The sequence below is a fragment of the Papio anubis genome, chromosome 18, assembly GCF_008728515.1.
Source record: "Papio anubis isolate 15944 chromosome 18, Panubis1.0, whole genome shotgun sequence".
NCBI lineage: Eukaryota > Metazoa > Chordata > Mammalia > Primates > Cercopithecidae > Papio > Papio anubis.
The window spans coordinates 44896736-44919055 of NC_044993.1; the positions used below are offsets into that span (position 1 = coordinate 44896736).

A 22320-nucleotide genomic window follows, 5' to 3' on the forward strand; every position below is an offset into this window, starting at 1 on the left:
CCAGTAGGCCTGCCTTGCAAGAGCTCCTGAAGGAAGCACTAAGTAAGGAAAGGAAAAACTGTTACTAGCCACTGCAAAAACACATGAAAATACAAAGACCAATGGCACTAAGAAGCAACTATATCAAAAAGTCTGCAAAGTACCCAGCTAACATCATTTGACAGGATCCAATTCACACATAACAGTATTAACCTTAAGTGTAAATGGGCTGAATGGCAAGCTGGATACAGTCAATCAAGATCCATTGGTGTGCTGTATTCAAGCGACCCATCTCACCTGTGAAGACACATATAGACTCAAAATAAAGGGATGGAGGAAAATTTACCAAGCAAATGGAAAGCAGAAAAAAGCAGGGGTTGCAATCCTAGTTTCTGACAAAACAGACCTTAAACCAACAAAGAGCAAAGAAGACAAAGAAGGACATCACATAATAGTAAAGGAATCAATTGAGTAAGCAGCAGAGTTATAAAATAAGCTTAGAGACCTAAAAAGAGATATAAACTCCCACACTATAATAGTTGGAGACTTTAACACCCCTCTGTCAATATTAGACAGATCAAGACAGAAAATTGATGAGAATATTCAGGACTTGAACTCAGCTTTGGATCAAGTGGACCTGATAGATAATCTACAAAACTTTCCACCCAAAAACAATAGAATGTACATTCTTCTCAGTGCCACATGGTACCTACTCTAAAATCAGTTACATAATTGGAAGTAAAACACTCCTCATCAAATGCAAAATAACTGAAATCACAACAAAGAGTCTCTCAGACCACAGCAAAACCAAATTAGAACTCAAGATTAAGAACCTCACTCAAAATCACACAACTACATGGAAATTGAACAACCTGCTCCTGAATGATTCCTGGGTAAATAATGAAGTTAAAGCAGAAATCAACAAGTTCTTTGAAACTAATGGGAAAAAAGAGACAAGGTACCAGAATCTCTGGGATGCAGCTAAAACAGTGTTAAAAGAAAATTTTATAGCACTAAATGCCCACATCAAAAAGCTAGAAAGATCTCAAATCAACACCTTAACAGCACGACAAAAAGATCTAGAGATACAAGAGCAAACAAACCCAAAGCTAGCAGAAGACAAGAAATAACCAAGATCAGAGTGGATCTGAAGGAAATAGAGACATGAAAAACTCTAAAAAAGCAATGAATCCAGGAGCTGTTTTTCTTTTTTAAATAAATAAAATAGACAAACTACTAACTAGACAAATAAAGAAAAAAAGAGAGAAACATCAAATAGACACAATAAAAAATGATAAAGGGGATATTACCACTGACCCCACAGAAATACAACCATCAGAGAATGCTATAAACACTTCTATGCAAATAAACTAGAAAATTTAGAAGAAATAGATAAATAAATTCCTGAACACATACAGCTTCCCAAGACTGAACCTAGTAGAAGTTGAATTCCTGAATAGACGAATAACAAGTTCTGAAATTGAGGCAGTAATAAATAACCTACCAATCAAAAAAAGCCCAGAACCAGATGGATTTACAGCTGAATTCTGTCAGAGTTTAAAAAAAAAAAAAAAAAAAAAAAAGGAGCTCATACCATTTATTCTGAAACTATTCCAAAAACTTGAAAAGGATAGATATTTTCCTAACTCATTTTATGAGGCCAGCATCATCTGATGACCAAAACCTGGCAGAGATACAACGAAAGAAAAAGAAACTTCAGGCCAATATCCCTGATGAATATTGATGTAAAAATACTTAATAAAATATGGCAAACCAAATTCAGCCCCACAAATTAAAAAGCGTATTCACCATGATCAAGTCGGCTTCATCCCTAGGATGCAAGGCAGGTTCAACATATGCAAATCAATAAATGTAATTCATCACATAAACAGAACTAAAGACAAAAACCACATGATTATCTCAATAGATGCAGAAAAGGCCTTCGATAACATTCAACATCTTTTCATGTCAAAAACTCTCAGTAAAGTAGGTATTGATGAAGCATACCTTAAAATAATAAGAGCCATTTATGACAAAACCACAGCTAAGATAATACTGAATGGGCAAAAGCTGGAAGCATTCCCCTTGAAAACCCGCACAAGACAAGGATGCCCTCTCTGACCACTCCTATTCAACATAGTATTGGAAGTTCTGGCCAGGGCAATCAGGCAAGATAAGGAAATAAAGCATATTTGAATAAAAAGAGAGGAAGTCAATCCATCTCTGTTTGCTGATGGCATGATCCTATATCTAGAAAACCCCATCATCTCAGCCCAAAAACTTCTTAAGCTGATAAGCAACTTCAGCAAAGTCTCAGGATACAAAATCAATGTGCAAAAATCACAAGCATTCCTATACACCAACAATAGACAAGCAGAGAGCCAAATGATTAATTAACTCCTGTTCACAATTGCTACAAAGAGAATAAAATACTTAGGAATACAGCTAACAAGGGAAATGAAGGACCTCTTCAAGGAGAACTACAAACCACTGCTCAAAGAAATCAGAGAGGACACAAGGAAATGGAAAAACATTCCATGCGCATGGATAGAAAGAATCAATATAGTGGAAAAAGCCATTCTACCCAAAGTAATTTATAGATTCAAAGCTGTTTCCATTACACTACCATTGACATTCTTCACAGAATTAGAAAAAAAACTGCTTTAAAATTCACATGGAAGCAAAAAAGAGCCTGTATAGCCAAGACAATCCTAAGCAAAAAAACAAAGCTGTAGTCATCATGTTACCAGATTTAAAACTATACAACAAGGTTACAGAAACCAAAACAGCATGGTACTGATACAAAAACAGACCAGTGGAACAGAATAGAGACCTCAGAAATTGACCCCACATCTACGACCATCTGATCTTTGACAAACCTGACAAAAACAAGCAATGGGTATAGGATTCCCTATTTAATAAATAGTGCTGGGAAAACTGGCTAGCCATATGCAGAAAATTGAAACTGGACCTCTTACACCTTTACAAAATTAACTCAAGGTCGATTAAAGACTTAAATATGAACCCTAAATTATAAAAACCCTAGAAGAAAATCTAGGCAATACCATTCAGGACATAGGCACAGGCAAAGATTTTATGATGAAAATATCAAAAGCAATTGCAACAAAAGCAAAACTTGACAAATGGGATCTCATTAAACTAAAGAGTTTATGCACAACAAAAGAAACTATCATCAGAGTGAACAGACAACCTACAGAATGGGAGAAAATTTTTGCAATCTATCCATCTGACAAGGTCTAGTAGCCAGGATCTACAAGGAAGTTAAACAAATTTACAAGAAAGCAATCCCATTAAAAAGTGGGCAAAACCAAGAAAAGATACTTCTCAAAAGATGACTTTTTCAGCCAACAAACATTTTAAAAAGCTCCAACATCACTCATCATTAGAGAACTGCAAATTAAAACCACAGTGAGATACCATGTCATGCCAGTCAGAATGGCAATTATTAAAAAGTCAAGAAACAACAGATGCTGACAAGGCTGTGGAAAAATAGGAACCGTTTTACACTGTTGGTGGGAATGTAAATTAGTTCAACCGTTATGGAAGAGAGTGTGGCAATTCCTCAAAAACCTAGAACCAGAGATACCATTTCACCTAGCAATCCCATTACTCGGTGTATACCCAAAGAAATATAAATCATTCTATTATAAAGATACATCCATGTATATGTTCTTTGCAGCACTATTCCCAATAGCAAAAACATAGAGTCAACCAAATGGCCATCAATGATAGACTGTATAAAGAAAAGGTGGTACATATACACCATGTAATACTATGTAGCCATAAAAAGGAATGAGATTATATCATTGGCAGGGACGTGGATGGAGCTGGAAGCCATTTTCCATGTCTAGCAAACTAAAACAGGAACAGAAAACCAGACACCACTTGTTGTCACTTATAAGCAGAGCTGAGCACTGAGAACACATGCACACAGGGAGGTTAACATCACACACTGGGGCCTGTTGGGGGGTGTGGAGAGAGAGAGAGCGTCAGGATAAATAGCATGTGGGGCTTAATATCTAGGTGATGGGTTGAGAGGTGTAGCAAACCACCATGGCACACATTTACCTATGCAACAAACCTGCACATCCTGCACATGTGTCCTGGAACTTAAATTTTTAAAAATTATCCATAAATATTTCTTTCTTTTTGATCTATTATAAATGGAATTTTTTCCTTAATTCAATTTTCAGATTGTTATTTGCTAGTATTTAAAAATCCAATTCAATTTACATGTTGATCTTGTATCTTGTGACGTGGATGAATTTCTTAGTTCTAGTGAGTTTTTAGTAAATTTCTGACATTTTTATGTAGAAGATTATGTTGTGTGCAATGAAACCCAGTTCTACTTTTTTTATTCAATCTGGACAATTTTATTTTGCTTTCCAGTATAATTTCCCTAGCTGGAGTACAATGTTGGAAAGAGTGTTAAAAGTGGAAATTACAGTCGTGTTCCCAAAGTTATCAGTAAAGTACTCAGTCTTTCACCATCAAGTGTAATGCTAGTTGTAGGTTTTTATAGATGGCTTTTAGCAGAACTCACTTTTTTTTTCTATTAGTAGCATTCTGTTTTTGTTGTTGTTGTTGTTATCACAATGTATGTTGGATTTTTGTCAAATGTTTTTCTGTGTCTATTGAAATGTTCTTTTTGTCATGTATTCAAGTAATATTGTGTATTATCTTAATTGACTTTTAGATGTTAAGCTAATATTGCATTTATGAAAATAAAATCTCATTTGGCTATGGTATATAATCATGTTTATTATGTTCCTGGAATAAGTTTCCTAGTATTTAATAAGAATTTCTGTGTCTATAGTCATTAGGGATTTTTCTCTATATTCTTCTTGCATTGGTTTTTTCCAGCTTTGGTGTCATGGCACTTCTGGCCTCATAGAGTAAATTGGGAAGTGTTGCTTCTATTTTCGGAAGTTACTTTGAAGAATTAGCATGAATATTTTATTAGATGTTGATAAGATTTATCATTTAAAGCTTTTGATTCAGAGATTTTCAATGTGGAAAGATTTAATATTTTGTCTTCTTGTATGACTTTATATACAGTCATATGTTATTTATCAATGGGGATATGTTCTGAGATATGTGTTGTAGGCATTTCATCATTTTGCAAATAGCATAGAGTGTACTCACACAAACCTAGATGGTAAACCTTATTGCATACCTAGGGTACATGGTATAGCTTGTTGCTCCTATGCTACAAGTCTGTGCAGCATGTTACTCTACTGAATGTGGTAGGCAGTTGAAACACAATGGTAAATATTTATGTATCTGAAGATACCTAAACATATAGAAGGTACAGCAAAAAAATACAATATAAAAGATGAAAATTGGTACACATATATAGGGCACTTACCATGAATGGAGCTTATAGGGCTGGAAGTTGTATAGTAAATACATAAATTAATAACATAGTCATTTATTATCATCAAGTACTATATACTGTACATAATTGTATTTGATATATATTTATATGACTGACAGCACAGGGTTGTATACCCCAACTGATATGGTTTGGCTCTATGTCTCCACCCAATCTCATACTGTAGCTCCCATAATTCCTACATGTTGTGGGAGGGACCCAGTGGGAGATAACTGAATCATGGGAACAGGTCTCTCCCATACTGTTTTTGTAATAGTGAATTAGTCTCATGAGATCTGATGATTTTAAAAATGGGAGTTTCCCTGCACATGCTCTCTCTCTTTGCCAGCTGCCATCCACATAAGATGTGACTTGCTCCCCCTTTCCTTCTGCCATGATTGTGAGGCCTCCTCAGCCATGTGGAACTGTAAGTCCATTAAACCTCTTTCTCTTGTAAATTGCCAAGTCTTGAGTATGTCTTTATCAGCAGTGTGAAAATGGACTAATACAGTAAATTGGTACCAGGAGTGGGGCACTGCTGAAAAGATACCCCAAAATATAAAAGTGATTTTGAAACTGGGTAACAGGCAGAGGATGGAACAATTTGGAGGGCTCAGAAGAAGACAGGAAAATGTAGGAAAGTTTGGAACCTCCTAAGGACTTATTGAATGGCTTTGCCTAAAATGCTGATAGCGATATGGACAATAAAGTCCAGGCTGAGGTGGTCTCATATAGAAATAAGGAACTTTTTGGGAACTGGAGCAAAGGTGACTCCTGTTATGTTTTACCAAAGAGACTGGTGACATTTTGCTCCTGCTGTAGAGATATCTGGAACTTCAAACTTGAGAGAGATGAGTTAGGGTATCTGGTGGAAGAAATTCCTAAGCAGCAAAGCATTCAAGATGTTACTTGGGTGCTGTTAAAGGCATTCAGTTTTATAAGGAAAGGAGACCATAAAAGCTTGGAAAATTGCAGCCTGACAATGCAATAGAAAAGAAAATCCCATTTTCTGAGGAGAAATTCAAGCCAGCTGCAGAAATTTTCATAAGTTACAAGGAGGTGAATGTTTATCCCCAAGACAATGAGGAAAGTGTCTCCAGAGCGTTTCAGAGGTATTCACGGCAGCTGCTCCAATCACAGGCCTGGAGACCTAGGAGGAAAAAATGGGTTTTAAAGCTGGGCCCAGGGCCCCCCTACTGTGGGGAATCTAGGGACATGGTGCCCTGAGTCCCAGCCACTCCAGCCACTTGACTGACTAAAAGGGGCCAAGGTATAACTCAGACCATGGCTTCAGAGGTTGCAAGCCCAATCCGTGGCAGCTTCCACTTGGTGTTGAGCTGCAGGTGCACAAAAGTCAAGAATTGAGGTTTGAGAACCTCTACCTAGACTTCAGAGAATGTACAGAAATGCCTAGATGTCCAGGCAGAAGTTTGCTGCAGGAGTGTGGCTCTCATGGAGAACCTCTGCTACAGCAGTGCAGAAGGGGTCAGAGCCCCCACACTGAGTCCCTACTGGGGTCCACCTAGTCGAGTTGTGAGAAGAGGGCCACTGCCCTCCAGACCCCAGAATGGTAGAACCACCAACAAGTTGCACTCTTCACCTAGAAAAGCTGCAGACACTCAATACCAGCCTGTGAAAGCAGCTGGGAGGAAGGCTGTACCCTGCAAAGCCACAGGGGCAGAGCTGCCCAAAACCATGGAAACTCACCTCTTGCATCAGTATGATCTGAATGTGAGACATGGAGATCATTTTCAAGCTTTAAGATTTGACTGCCCTGCTAGATTTTGAACTTGCATGGGGCTGTCAGCCCCTTTGTTTTTGTCAATTTCTCCCATTTTGAGTGACTGTATTTATCCAATGCCTGTACCCCCATTGTACCTAGGAAATAACTAACTTGCTTTTGATTTTACAGGCTCATGGGCAGAAGGCACTTGCCTTGTCTTGGATGAGACTTTGGACTTTTTAGTTAATGCTGAAATGAGTTAAGACTTTGGGGGACTGTTGGGAAGGCATGATTGGATTTGAAATGTGAAGACATGAGATTTGTGAGGGGCCAGGGGTAGAATGATATGGTGTTTGGCACTGTGTTCCTACCCAAATCTCATCTTGTAGCTCCCTTAAATCCCAGGAGTTGTGGGAGGGATTCAATGGGAGATTATTGAATCATGGGAGTGGGTTTTTCTCCTGCTGTTTTTGTGATAGTGAATGAGTCTCATAAGATCTGATGATTTGAAAAATGGGAGTTTTCCTGCACAATTTTTCTGTTTGCCTGCTGTCATCCACGTAAGATGTGACTTGCTCCTTCTTGCCTTCCACCATGATTGTGAGGCCTCCCCAGGCTTGTGGAACTGTAAGTCTATTAAATGTCTTTCTTTTGTAAATTGCCCAGTCTCTGGTATGTCTTTATCAGTGCATGAAAATGGACTAATACACCAACATTACCAGAAATGTGTGACTAATGCATTGTGCTACAAGGTTAAGATGGCTATATTACTAGATGATAGGCATTTTTCAGCTCTATTATATTTTTATGGGACCATTGTCATATATGTGGTACATAGTTTACTAAAACATTGTTATACAGCACATGACTGTATTCTAGTTTTCATTTATATGACTTTATATCATCTACTTTTTGAGTTTACTTTCAAAATGTGTGCCTATTATAATTTTTATTTCTAATTTGTTTTATTCCATGCCAATGGATTTTCTGAGAATAATAATAGAGAATGAAGCTTTATGCCCATCAATGAATGACCCAAAGTTTTCTCTGTTGTAGGATGGAGATTATTACTACAATTATCATACCTAAATAGTCATATTTACTGTTTGTGACAAATAAGTGACTGAATATAAAAGCTGTTTGTGAAATTTGACTTTGGATTTGATGAAGAGGGTTCTCATAGAGACTACCTCATATTTTTTCACCTATATTTAGATAGAACAGAAACATAATTTTTAGTAAGAACAAAATATTATTGTAATTGAAGAATGGCATGAAAAAAGATTACTTGATGACTCAAAGTGGTTAGCACTTACCACAAACAGTGTTTTAGACACTGTACTAAGCTATGGCACATTTATAGGCATAACACCTAGAGTTTAAAAATAAATAATTGAAAGATTCATTGGAAATGACAAATTGGCACATTTTTAGTCATACCAGGTGACAGTAAGACAATTGTAAAAATTGACTTTTGGTATACAATTAATAAATGAATATAAAAAATGTTACATAATTTTGTTAGAAATTTGACTAAATTGTCATAGAAATAAACAGCATTTCAACCAGTAAACAGAGGATGTGCATTTTTAAAAATCTGACAAAGGTATGCTTTAGGCCAGAAAATTGTTATTGAATGAATGATAGGAATGTGATGTCATATTTTCTGAACACTCTAAGTTACAATAGAAAGTATCTATTAAAATGTATTAGTCAATTCTCATGCTCCTATGAAGAAATACCCAAGACTGGGTAATTTATAAAGGAAAGAGGTTTAATTGACTCAGTTCCACAGGGCTGGGGAGGCTTCATGATACTTAAAATCATAGTGGAAGAGAAAGAAAACACGTCCTTGGTGGGATAGAGAAATGCAGAATGAAGCCAGGAAAGCTCCTTACAGAACCATCAGATCTTGTGAGAACTCACTCACTATCATGAGAAAAGCATGGAGGTAACCGATCTCATGGTTCAATTACCTCCCACTCGGTTGATCCCCTGACACATGGGGATTAAGGGAACTACAATTCAAGATGAGATTTGGGTGGGGACACAGCCAAACCATATCATTATGCCCCTGGCCCCTCCCAAATCTCATGTCCTCACATTTCAAAACACAATCATGCCTTCCCAACAGTCCCCCAAAGTCTTACCTTATTCCAGCATTAACTCAAAAGTCCAAGTCCAAAGTCTCATCTGGGACAAGGCAAGTCCCTTTCACCTGTAAGCCTATAAATTCAAAAACAAGTTAGTTACTTCCTAGATATAGTGGGGGTACAGGCATTGGGTAAATACACCCATTTCAAGTGAATGAAATTGGTCAAAGTGAAGGGACTACAGGTCCCATGCAAGTCTGAAATCCAGCAGGGCAGTGAAATCTTAAAGCTCCAAAATGATCTCCTTTTCCTCCGTGTCTCTCATCCAGGTCACACTAATGCAAGAGGTGAGTTCCCATGGCCTTGGGCAGCTCCACCCCTTTGGCTTTGCAGGGTATAGCCCCCCCTCCTGGCTGCTTTCACAAGCTGTCATTGAGTGCCTGCAGCTTTTCCAGGTGTAGGGTGCAAGCTGTCCATGGATCTACCATTTCTGGGGTCTTGAGGATGGTGGCACTGTTCTCACAGCTCCACTAGGCAATGCCCCTAGTGGGGCACTCTGTGTGAAGGCTCTGACCCCACGTTTTCCTCCCATATTGCCCTAGCAGAGGTTTAGTTTTTGGTTTTTTAGGTTGATTTTTTGTTTTTTTTGAGATGGAGTCTCACTTTGTCACCAAGGCTGGAGTGCAGTGGTGCCATCTCGGCTCACTGCAACCTCCGCCTCCCAGGTTCAAGTAATTCTCCTGTCTCAGCCTGGGACTACAGGCACAAGCCACCATGCCTGGCTAATTTTTGTATTTTTAGTAGAGATAGGGTTTCATCATATTGGTCAGGCTGGTCTCGAACTCCTGACCTCAGGTGATTCACCCACCACGGCCTCCCAAAGTGCTGGGATAACAGGCATGAGCCACTGGGCTCAGCCACAAGTGCCAGTTTCTTACATGCATACATTGCATAGTGGCGATGTCTGGGCTTTTAGCATACTTATCACCCGAATAGTGAAATTTCTGCTCAATCGTTTTTCACCCCTCACCCTCCTTCCACCCTCCAACCTTTCGTGGACTCCAGTGACTGTTATTTCACTCTATAAGTCAATAAGTATCCATTGTTTGGCTCCTACTTATGAGATCAAACAGTATTGAATGTTCTCTTCCTGAGTTATTTCACTAAGGAAAATGGCTTCCAATTTCATCCATGTTGCTGCAAAATACATGATTTCTGTTTTTTATTGCTGAGTATTTTGTGGTGCATGTGTACCACATTTTAATTTTTAATTTTTTTGGTAACATAGTAGGTGTTATATGTCTGTGAGGTATACGAAATATTTTGATACAGACACACAATGTGTAATAATCACATCTGGGTAAATGGGGATTCATCACCTCAAGCATTTCTTCCTTATGTTATAAACAATTCAATTATACTCTTGTAGTTATTTTTAAATGTACAATTACATTAATTTTGACTACAGTCACCCTCTTGTGCTAGAAAATACTATATCTTAACTCTTTCTATTTTTTTGTATGCATCAATTATTCCCACTCTCCCACCCACTGGTAACCATCAGTGGATATCATTCTCAGCCTCTGGTAAACACTATTCTACTCTCTATCTCCATGAGTTCAATTGTTTTAATTTTTAGCTGCCACAAATAAGTGAGAACCTGCCAAGTTTGTCTTTCAGCACCTGGCTTATTTTGCCTAATGTGATGACTTCCGGTTCCATCCATGTTGTTGCAAATGACAGAATGTTATTCTTTTTTGCAGCTGAATAGTCCATTGTGTACATGTACCACATTATTTATACATTCATCTGTTGATGAACACTTAAGTTGCTTTCATATCTTGACTATTGTGAATAGTGCTGCAAATAAACATAAGAATGCAGTTTTTTTTTAATATAATGATTTATCTCTCTTTAGGTATATACCTAATAGTGGGATTGCTGCAGCTAATGGTAGTTTTATTTTTAGTTCTTTAAGAACTCTCCATACTGTTTTCCATAAATGTACTAATTTACATTCCCACCAACAGTGTATAAGCATTCCCTTCTCCCTGTAGCCTCACCAACATCTGTTCCTTTTAGACATTTTGATAATAGCCATCTGACTCATGTAAGATGGTATCTCATTGTGGTTTTCATTTGTATTTCTCTGATGATTAACGATGTTTAGGATCTTTTCATATGTTTGTTGACCACTGGCATATGTCGTTTTGGAAAATGTCTCTCTGTTATGTTCTTTGCTCACTTTTTAATGGGATCACTTGTTTTCCTCTTGTTGAGTTGTTTGAGTTCCTTGTAAATTCTGGATGCCAGTCCTTTGTCATATGCGTAGTTTGCAAATATTTTCTTCTGTTCTCTAGGTTGTCTGTTTACTCTGTTATTTCTTTTGCTATGCAGAAGCTTTTTAGTTTAATTGAGTCTACTTCTGTTTTTCTTGTGTTTGATTTTGAGGACTTTGTCATAAATTCTTTGCCTAGGCCAATGTCTAGAAGAGTTTTTCCTAGGTTTTCTTTCTTCCAGAATTTTTATAGTTTCAGGTCTTATGTTTAGATCTTTAATCCATCTTGAGTTAATTTTTTGTATATGGTCAGAGGGCTAGGTCCAGTTTTATTCTTCTGCATATGGCTATTCAATATTCCCAGCACCATTATTGAATAGGGAGAGTGTCATTTCCCCAGTATACATTTTTGCTGACTTTGTCAAAAATTGGTTGTTTGGATGGTTGATTGGATGTGACTTTGTTTCATGGCTCTTTCTTCTGTTCCATTGATCTATGTCTATTTTTATACCAGTACCACATTGTTTTGATTACTATAGCCTCATAGTATAATTTGAAGTTGGATAATGTGAAGCCTCTGGCATGGTTCTTTTTGCTTAGAACTTCTTTGACTGTTTTGGTTCCATATCAGGATCTTTTTTTGGTTCCATATGAATTTTAGGACTTCTTTTCTAATTCTTAATAAAAGGACATTGGTAACTGGATAGGGATTGCATTAAATCTGTAGATTGTTTTGGCCAGTATGGCCATTGTGAAAATATTGATTCTTCCAATTCATGAGCATATGCTATTTTTAATTTGTTTATGGAATCTATGATGTTTTTCACTAGTGTTTTGTAGTTCTCCTTATAGAGATGTCTTACCTCCTCAGTTAAATATACTCCTGCTTATTTTATTTTTTTGAAGCAATTGTAAATGGGATTGCCTTCTTGTTTTGTTCCTCAGCTAGATCATTTTTGGTGTATAGAATCAGTACTGATTTCTGTACATTAATTTTATATCCTGAAACTTTACTGAATTTATTGATCAAATTTGAGAGTTTTGTAGTGGAGTCTTTGGGGTTTCCTAGATATTAGATCATAGCATCAGCAAACAAGAATAATTTTCCTTCGTGTTTTTCAATTTACATGCCTTTTGTTTCTTTCTCTTGCCTGATTGCACTGGCAAGGATTTCTAGTACTATGATGAATAACAGTGGTGACAGTGGACATCTTTCTCATGTTCCAATTCTTACAGGAAATGCTTTCAACTTTTCCCCAGTAAGTATGATGTTGACCTTGCGTTTGTTGTATATGGGCTTTATTATGTTGAGGTATGTTGCTTTTATAAATGGTTTGTTGTGGATTTTTAAATGAAATGATGCTGAATTTTATCAAAGGCTTTTTCTGCATCTGTTGAGATAATCATATCATTTTTCTCCTTAATTCTGTTTATGTGATGTATCACGTTTATTGATTTGTGTATATCAAACTATCCTTGCATCTCTGGTATGAGTCCCACCTGATCATAATGCATTATCCTTTTTATGTGCTATTGGATTTAATTTTCTAGTATTTTGTTGAGCGTTTTTGCATCTGTTGAAGTATACTGGTCTGTAGTTTTTGTGTCCTTGTCTGATTTTCATATCAGGGTGACACTGGCCTTGTAGAATGAGTTGGGGAGAATTCCCTTCTCCTTAATTTTTTGGAATAGTTTCAGGAGGATTGGTATTAATTCTTCTTTGTGTGTTTGGTAGAATTCTGCTGTGAATCCATCTAGTCCTGAGCTTTTTGTTGTTGTTACTGGACGTTTGGTTGGGGGGTTGTTTTGTTTTTTTGGTTTTGGGGTTTTTTGTTTGTTTGTTTGTTTTTAGTAATTCAGTCTTTCTACTCATTATTGGTTGTTCAGGAGTTGTACTTCTTTCTAGTTCAATCTTGATAGGTTGAGCATTTCCAGGAATTTATCAATTTTCTCTTGGTTTGTGCTTGTACAGTTTTTCATGATAGTCTCTGAGGATCTCTTGCATTTCTGTGGTATCAGTTGTAATGTCTCCTTTTTTCATTTGTTATTATGTTTATTTGGGAGTTTTCTGGTTAGCTAGTGATTTATCAATTTTCTTTTAAAAGAACCAACTTTTTGTTTCATTGGTCCTTTGTATTTTTTGGTCTCTATTTCCTTTAGTTCTGCCCTGATCTTTGTTATTTCTTTTCTTCTGCCAACTTTAGGTTTGGTTTATTCTTTTTATATTAATAGTCACTGAAGTTGTAATGTTGGGATGTTCATTTGTGATCTTTCTCCCTTTTTGATGTAGATATTTAATGCTATAAACTTCCCTCTTAGCACTGTTTTGCTATATCTCACAGGTTTTGGTGTGTTATGTTTTTGTTTTCATTCGTTTCAGAAAAAATAATTTCTGTCTTAATTTTTGTTATCAACCCAGTGATTAGTCAGGAGCATGCTCTTTAATTTTCATATATTTATGTAGCTTCCAAAGTTCCTCTTGATGTTGATTTCTAGCTGTATTCCACTATGATCTGAGATAATTTGATTGTTTCAAAATGATATAATTTTGATTGTTTTAAATTTTTTAGGACTTGTTTTGTGGCCTAACATGTTATCTATCTTGGAAAATTTTCCATGTGCTGATGAAAAGGATGTATATTTTATGGTTCTTTGATAAAATGTTCTATAAGCCTGTGAATTTCCTTTGGTCTAAAGTCCAGTTTAAGTTCCATGTTTCTGTTAATTTTCTGTCTTGGTGATCTGTCTGGTGCTGTGAGTAAGGTGTTAAAATCCCTACTATTATTGTATTGCTGTCAAATTCTTTCTTTAGATCTAGTAGTATTTGTTTTGGGTGCTCCAAAGTTGGGTGCATATGTATATATATAGAATTGTTATATTCTCTTGCTGACAATTGTTAATCTTCTGGCTGTCAATGGTCCCTTTATCATTATATAATCACCTTCTTTGCCTTTTACCACCTTTTTTGATTTAAAGTCTATTTTATCTGATATAAATATATCTACATCTGCTTGTTTTTGGTTTCTGTTTGCATGGAATATCTTTTTCCACCTCTTTGCAATCAATGTATATGTCTTTACAGGTGAGTTTCTTACAGGCAGCATATAGTTGGATCATGTTTTTAATCAATTCTGCCAATCTGCATTTTTTAAGTGGGGGATTTAATCCATTTACATTCAAGGTTAATACTGACATGTGAGTCTTTGTTCCTGTCATATTATTGATTGTTTTCAAGCTGTTTTATAATTTCTTTGTTTCTTTATTGTTCTTTTTCTGTTATTGTGGTTTGATGAAATTCTGTTGCATTGATATTTGATTCTTCTCTCTTCCTGCTTTGTGTGATTGTTTTGTATAAACAAACAAAGCAAGTTTTATATTTACATGTGTTTTTGTGATGATAAATATTGAGATTTCATTTCCATGTTTAAGACCACTTTAAGCATTTCCTATTGTGCTGATTTAGTATTGACAAATTCATTCAGGATTTGCTTGTCTAGGAAGAACTTTCCTCTTCATTTATGAAGCTTATTCTGGCAGGATACAAAATTTTTGGCTGACAAATAACGTTTTAAGCATATAGGAAATACATAAAGTAATGTGATAAACCTGTCACCCCGCCTCCACAGCTACTAATCATGTGCCATTTTTGTTTCATCTGTATTTCAACCCACTCCTCACACCCCCAACTGTATTATTATTTTAGGGTTTTTTTCATGAGACAATGTATACACATTAAAAAGTAGAATCTTAACTGTATCCTTTTGAGAAAACAATATACCCATATAAACTTCCTCCTTCTAAGAATAAAATTCCTAGCCGGGAATGATGGCTCACGCCTGTAACTCTAGCACTTTGGAAGGCTGAGGCGGGCGAATCACCTGAGGTCAGGAGTTCGAGACTAGCCTGGCCAACATAATGAAATGCTATCGCCACTAAAAATACAAAAGCTAGCCTGGTATGGTGGTGCCTGCCTGTAGTCTCAGCTACCCGTGAGGCTGAGGCAGGAGAATCGCTGGAACCCAGGAGGCAGAGGCTGCAGTGAGCTGAGGTCACACCACTGCACTCTAGCCTGGGTGACAGAGCAAGACTCTCTCTCAATAAAAGGAAAAAAGAGAATAAAATTCCCCACTTCACAAACATTAATGTGCATATGAATCACTTGGGAATATTATGCATCAGAGGTTGAAGAGGTGGCCAGGAAAAGTATTTTGATGGCAGACTGGAGAGCATCATGAGAGTAAACTTTGGGCCTGTTGACTATCATCTCGGCAATAAGTGTTGGGTCCTGGCCAAAGTGCTTGGATGCAACATGGGGCCAATCCATAAATCCATCCCCCATGCTTTTCCTGGCCATTAGGTAATCAGCAGCCTAGTTCATGTCTTGATGGGAAGCTCTGCCATGTGGAAGGATCACATCTTAGGTTTGTTGACAACTGGATGACTTTTGAGAACAGTTCTAGGACAGATCTATTCTTGGATTGTGGACAGGCATCAGCCTACTAACATCATATGGAACAGGTGACATCCAAATATGTTAAGAACTTCTGACAATGAAGAGTAAAACACAAACTCAATTTTAAAAGGCACAGGACCTATGAAAACATTTTATGGTAAAAGAAATACAAATGGTCATTTCCCACATAAAGAGGCATCCAACTTCATTGGTGGTCACAGGAAAATAAATTACAAAAAAAATGTTTTGTGTGACCATCAGTTAGGAAAATTGAATGCTTCCTACTAATATTTTCATGGTAAGTAAAAACACACTAGCCAGGCATAGGGTCTCATGCCTGTAATCGCAGTACTTTGGGAAGCTGAGGCATGAGGATCCCTTAAGCTCAGGAGTTTGAGGCTATAATGAGCTATGATCATGCACTCCAGCCTGGGTAACAGAGAGTGAGACCCTGTTTCTAACTAAATAAATAAATGAGTGAATGAACATACATACATACATATATACACACTGTTTTTTACATGTTTATAGGGAGCGTAAATGGCCTTTTATGGCACAATTAACAAATATGTATTGAGTTGAAAGAAACATGTTCTTGCATGCAGGATTCTACCTCCTAGAATGCATCTGATAACACTACTTGCAAATGTGTGTAGAAGTGCCCATGCTAGCATGTTAGTGGTGGACATATAAATAATAGCAAAACAAAACAAAACAAAAGTACATATATGTGAGGAGTCTTTTTGGTTATGCTGGGTTTCTAAGATAATGTTCATAGAAGCAAATCAAATCAAATTAAGAGCAACTGAGCAGGAAATGAAGGAGGAAAATACCCTCAGAGTTATAAGATTATCTCATTACACTTAAGTTTTGATGATGCTTCAAGTTTCCTGGGTAAGTTATGCAGAAGTATCTTTCTCTGAAAATCTTCTTGCTGCAGAAAAAACCATGTTTAGTGTCTGTATGTGTCTCAACTTCCCACCTGCACCTGGGGGATAGGATAAAGGGCACAGTCCTTGCCTGTGTTTTGGAGTGAAAGAAGCATTGAAGGTCTTGCAAACTTTACCAAGGATTCTCCTGGTCTCATTTCAGATCCAACTTCCAATTCCAGGCAGCCTCTGTATTTTTTTTTTGAATGTATAATCAAGATGTACTTTGATTTGCACTCTATTGCTATTTGGCCTGTACATGCAGTTTCAAGATAGCCCCATACACCTGCCTGCAGTGATCCTTCAGGAATAGAATGGGCTTCTAAGTTGAGGAACTTGAGAGTATACTGAGCCCTTTGTGTATTTTTATTGAGTTTCTTTACTCATGCCAGGAGAAGGCTGTGGACAAACAGTAAAGGAGGAGACACTGGAATTGTGATGTCCAAAGATTCCAATGTTCAAGGATTATTTCAATCCTTCAGATATCTCATTTTCTTTGTTCCTTCTGTTCCTTATTAAAGGGTTCTGGGGTCAGAAGTTGCTGAGGCTTTCTTGATTTCAGCATCTGCTTCTTCCATGGGTTTGGGGACAGGGTTCCACCACAGCACTTCACTGGGCACCTCCTGATGCTGGCCATGTGTCCTAAAATCTGGAGCAGCGATGTCAGTGAGTCAGCATCAATCACAGGTGGCTTTCAGAGGTTCTTGTGAGGATATATTTTTGGATTTGAGTATTGGTTTTTCAGGACAGGAAACAGACAAGTGGCTCATTAGGTGTCTGGAAATTCATAATGCAAAGTCATATCCACAACTTATTATAAACAGAAACACAAAGAGAAAGAACCAAAGTATGCAAGGTTGATGATGATAATCCAGCTGAATGGATCAGCCTAGATCATGGATGCCAAGCAGACTCTACAGAGCATAGTGGGGCTCCCAGGGTGACTGAGGGACAATGAGGTAGAGGGAAGGTTTCCCTCTTCAGCTGGACTTTTTGCTGCCTCAAGAATTCAGTTGATTGGGTTAGCTTTACATGTGATCTAATCAGTCCAATGCAGTCGCATTTGATCTAATCATCTCCCCCACTTTCAAGCTAGGAAAGCATATTTTATTTGGTGTTTACTTTTTCTCTGCATTATTATCTTACCACATATGCATGTATCTAATGTAATGAACTATAATTTGATATTTGTCATTTCCAAGCATTTGAGAAATTATAACATCTATGTGTACAATTTTAACACTATATATAATTTTCTTCATCTGCAAAGTATATATACACATGTCAATATGTGGTCTGTCTAATTCTGCATCTTGAAATCTGGGCAGGGTCTTAAATACTTCAAGGTGTGTATTGGGGTACAAATCAGATAAGGAAAAGTTCCTTGCATTCCTGTTCCTTTGCCCCTAGCTTTGAATTCCTGCTTATTAACATGATGACAGGGCTCTGCAAGTCTCCCCTTATCTGTGTCTAGGTCCCCAGGGCATTCAGGATGGAAAAATTTCTTACTGAGGCCATGACGAGTGGCAGGAGTGACCCATGCCCAGCTTAAGGGCTTAGAAAAGCAGGTTCACAAGAACAACCTGCACCTGATTCTGGGCATGTGCGAGAGAGTGAGCACCTTTCACTGGAGCTTCACCATGGGTGGGGAACTGAAGACCAGACTCCCACTGCCCCTCCATCCAATGCTCCATTGACCCACCTTCTTTCCAACAGATCTCCTTTACAGAAAGGAGCTTGGATAAGGAGGAAAAACCATCAGAAGAAAAGATAAGACACTCTCTTCTCATTCAGTAAGAGCCCCGCGCAAGGCAAGGTAAAGTCTTTAGCTGTTCCTATGGAGGCTGGCAGGAGGGGTAGAATTAGGGATACTGATCTGTGTCTTTAGTGGGGTTTCATTTTGAGATTAGAAATGGGAAATGACTTATGGTCATCAGAGAGATTTCAGAAATATGGCGATGATCCCCTGGAATTCTATGCTTCCCATTCACACTCAACACTGACTGAACAGCCTTGATTGAGTGAATGACCCACAAATATGGGTCAGGTATAGACTTTGGGGCTCTGTGCCTAGGAAGAGATGAGTCACCTAAACTTTCTTTTCCACTAAGATCAGAGCCCAATTCAAACGAGGAATGGAATTCCAAGGAAAGTAAGCTCAAAGTCAGAAAAGCACTGCTAAATTATGTAAGATGTGATTCTTCCAAGGTGAGAAGAGATAGTGGATGGGTAAACACAGTCTCCTCTGGGAAGGGAACTGGGAGCTCTTTGGCATCCAGGGTCTTATAAATCTTGGACTCTGGAGAACAGAGAAGAACTGAGTTTTGGTGGCAACCTCAGCTCTGGTGTGTGCAGGATGAACTAGAGCTCCTAAGGTGTTCAGTTGGAGGCAGTCACTCAAACTTTCATTTTATCCACAGAATCAGAGTCCAGCTCAAATGGGGGAACTCCAGGAAGAGAGAAATCCATTCCATGGACAGCTGCCAAGATAGAGCAGGATCTTGCTTTTTTGTTCCAAAGGGCAGATAAGCAGGTTATTTATACTGAGTTTGAACAGGAAAGGGGTTTCTCAGTGACTGTGAGGATTTTAGAGATCCTGACATCCAGAAAGCATTTGGGGTCCCAGAAGGGGTTTAGCCTCACTTCCTTAGGGAGACAGAGGGGGGCAGGGAAGGAGGAGGAAAGACAAGTGGGGTTCACTTGAAGGTGCATGGGGACATTCTGAGAATGAGCATCCATGGGAGCTATTCTGGTAAGTCTCACTCACATGCTTCCTCTTCAGGACACGGTCAAGGATATGAGCCAAAACTGCAAAAGGATTGCTTGACTTTGGAAAAGAAACCAAAGGCCTCTGACACTGTACATATCAGTGAAATGAGGAGACCCATGATGCCTGCTGTGAGGGACCCCCAGAGGCCCACACCGAGCACAGCAAGTGACCCAGATCTCAGTCTCAAGAGACCTCCCACTGCCACTTCAGAAAAGCCTGGCGACCTCTCTGCACACTCCATCTGAAGCCAGTTACAACACAGCCCAGATGTGGGAACAGTAGGTCTATTCTCTGCTGACCTGGGAGCAGCTGTCTGAGCTCATCTGGCTCCAGGGGACTCTGTGCTGTGGTACAAATCTGTGCCGTGGCCACCCAGGTGGCCTATGTCTTCCCTGCTGAGGGCTGGCTCATCCCAGCCACACTGCCTGGTCCCTAGGATCCAGCCCTGGATGGAGAAGCTCAGAGCTCCTCCTAGGAAGAAAATGGGTCCACCCTTCCCTGGACAGAAGATAAAGGAGCCTGTTGGTGGATCAAATGAGGCTTTAGCTGGGGGCACCCAGACCCTATTCAGCAGAGGACACAGCTATGAGAGTGAGAACAAAGACTTGCTACTTCTCAGGCAATTTTAGACACACGGTGTTAATACATGACAAAACCAGGGGCTGTCTTGGGAAAGGAGTTTGAACAATGTCCTCGAAGTAGAAACTGTGTTTCATTTAGGTCTAAAACTACTGACAAATTTTGTACTTCGTGTTAGACATTTGATGTTTTTGGATGTTTTATGGCAGTCACGCATTTCTTTGTAATCAGAAAACATTAGGGTAATCATTCATATGTGTTTGTGTATTGCAAAGTATAGCAAAATGAATATATATATATTAAGTCAGAAAAGGCTGTAGCTCTTTACTTTCCCATTCTGAGTCACTAATAAAGGACTGATATCTGCTAACCTTTAACAAGATTCTCTATGGAGAAATGTCAGTATTTTTTCAATTCAATTCGATGAAATGATAAAATCACCATGCCATTGTTTCATTTTCTTTGTTCTAAAGCTGTCAGAATGTATTAAGTGCTTGTTGATCATATTTATTTATTCTTCAACCTGGATTATATTATTTGCCTAATTTTAATCTTCCATTTTATAGGTTTCAATTGAGCTTATTTTTTAAAACAGCTTTATTAAAGTATAATTAACCTTCAATAAGCTGCACATATTTAAAGTGTTTAATTTATTTTGTTTTGATGTGTGTGTATACCTGGGGAATCTCCAACAGTCAAGACAATGAACATATCAATTCCCCCCAAACATTTTATCTTGATTACCCTCCATTGCGATTCTTCCTTTGCACTCCTTCCAACCCTAAGCACTCTCTAAGCAACCACCACTTCCAGTAACAATAGATTGATTTTCACTTTCCACAATTCTATATAAATAGACTCACACAGTGTAAGATCCATTCCCACTGTAGCAGGTATCAACAGTTCATCACTTTCAATGCAAAATTGTATTCTAGAGCTTGTTTATTCACTAGTTGAAGACCATGTGAATTGTTTCTAGTTTTTGTCTATTACGAATGAAACTGGCATGAATATTCATGTACAAGTTGCTGAATAGAGGTATATTGCAATTTCTCTTAAGTAAATAGTTCGGACTTTAATGTTTAAAAAAGGAAACAACCACCAAACTGTTTTGGAAAGGGATGACATTATTACACATTCCCATGAAGACTGTACGAGGGTCCCATTTCCCCTACATTCTCATCACATTTGGTGGTGTCCCTCTTTTTAATTTTTTTAATTTTTCTCTTTTTTAACTTTTATTTTAGGTTCGGGAGTACATGTGAAGGTTTGTTACATAAGATGAAGGTTTCTTAGGTAGACTCATGTCACAGGGTTTTGTTGTATAGATTTTTTCATCACCCAGGTATCAAGCCTGGTACCGAATAGTTACTTTTTCTGCTCCTCTCCCTCCTCCCAATCTCCACCCTCAAGTAGACCCAGTGTCTCTTGCTCCCTTTTTTGTGTCCATGTGTTCTCATCATTTAGCTTTCTCTTGTAAGTGAGAACACATGGTATTTGGTTTCCTGTTCCTGTATTAGTTTGCTAAGGATAATAGCTGCCAGTTCCATCCATGTTTCTGTGAAAGACATGGTAATGTTTCTTATGGCTGCATAGCATTCCATGGTGTGTATGTACCACATTTTCTTTATCCACTCTGTCATTGATTGGCATTTAGGTTGATTTCATGTCTTTGCTGTTGTGAATAGTGCTGCAGTGAACATTCACATGCAGGTATCTTTATGGTAGAATGATTTATATCCCTCTGGGTATATATCCAGTAATGGGATTACTGGGTCTAATGGTATTTCTGTTTTTCAGTCTTTGAGGAATCACCATACCACTTTCCACAGTCTCTGAACTAACTGACACTCCCACCAACAGTGTGTAAGTGTTCCCTTTTCTTCACAACCTCACCAGCGTTTGATTTTTTTTTTTTTTTTTTTTGAGACGGAGTCTCGCTCTGTCGCCCAGGCTGGAATGCAGTGGTGCGATCTCGGTTCACTGCAAGCTCCACCTCCCAAGTTCACACCATTCTCCTGCCTCAGCCTCCAGAGTAGCTGGGACTACAGGCGCCCGCCACCACACCTGGCTAATTTTTTGTATTTTTAGTAGAAACGGGTTTCGCCATGTTAGCCAGGA

General features: G+C 38.2%; 1 protein-coding gene across 2 annotated transcripts in view; it reads left to right on the forward strand.

Moving 5' to 3' along the window:
* Positions 1-21655, forward strand: part of ZNF720 (zinc finger protein 720) — a 92461-nt gene extending 70806 nt beyond the window's left edge. The window contains exons 5-6 of one of the 2 annotated variants that reach the window (XR_004179803.1): positions 18567-19383; positions 19633-21655. Coding sequence is in view for 1 of the 2 variants with exons in the window: in XM_031658298.1 (XP_031514158.1) it covers positions 18567-18595 (29 nt within the window). In the remaining variant the exon portion in view is untranslated. Of the gene's footprint in view, positions 1-18566 lie in introns of both variants that reach the window. The other variant, XM_031658298.1, reaches the window with a different exon arrangement.
* Positions 21656-22320: the final 665 nt, after the last annotated feature.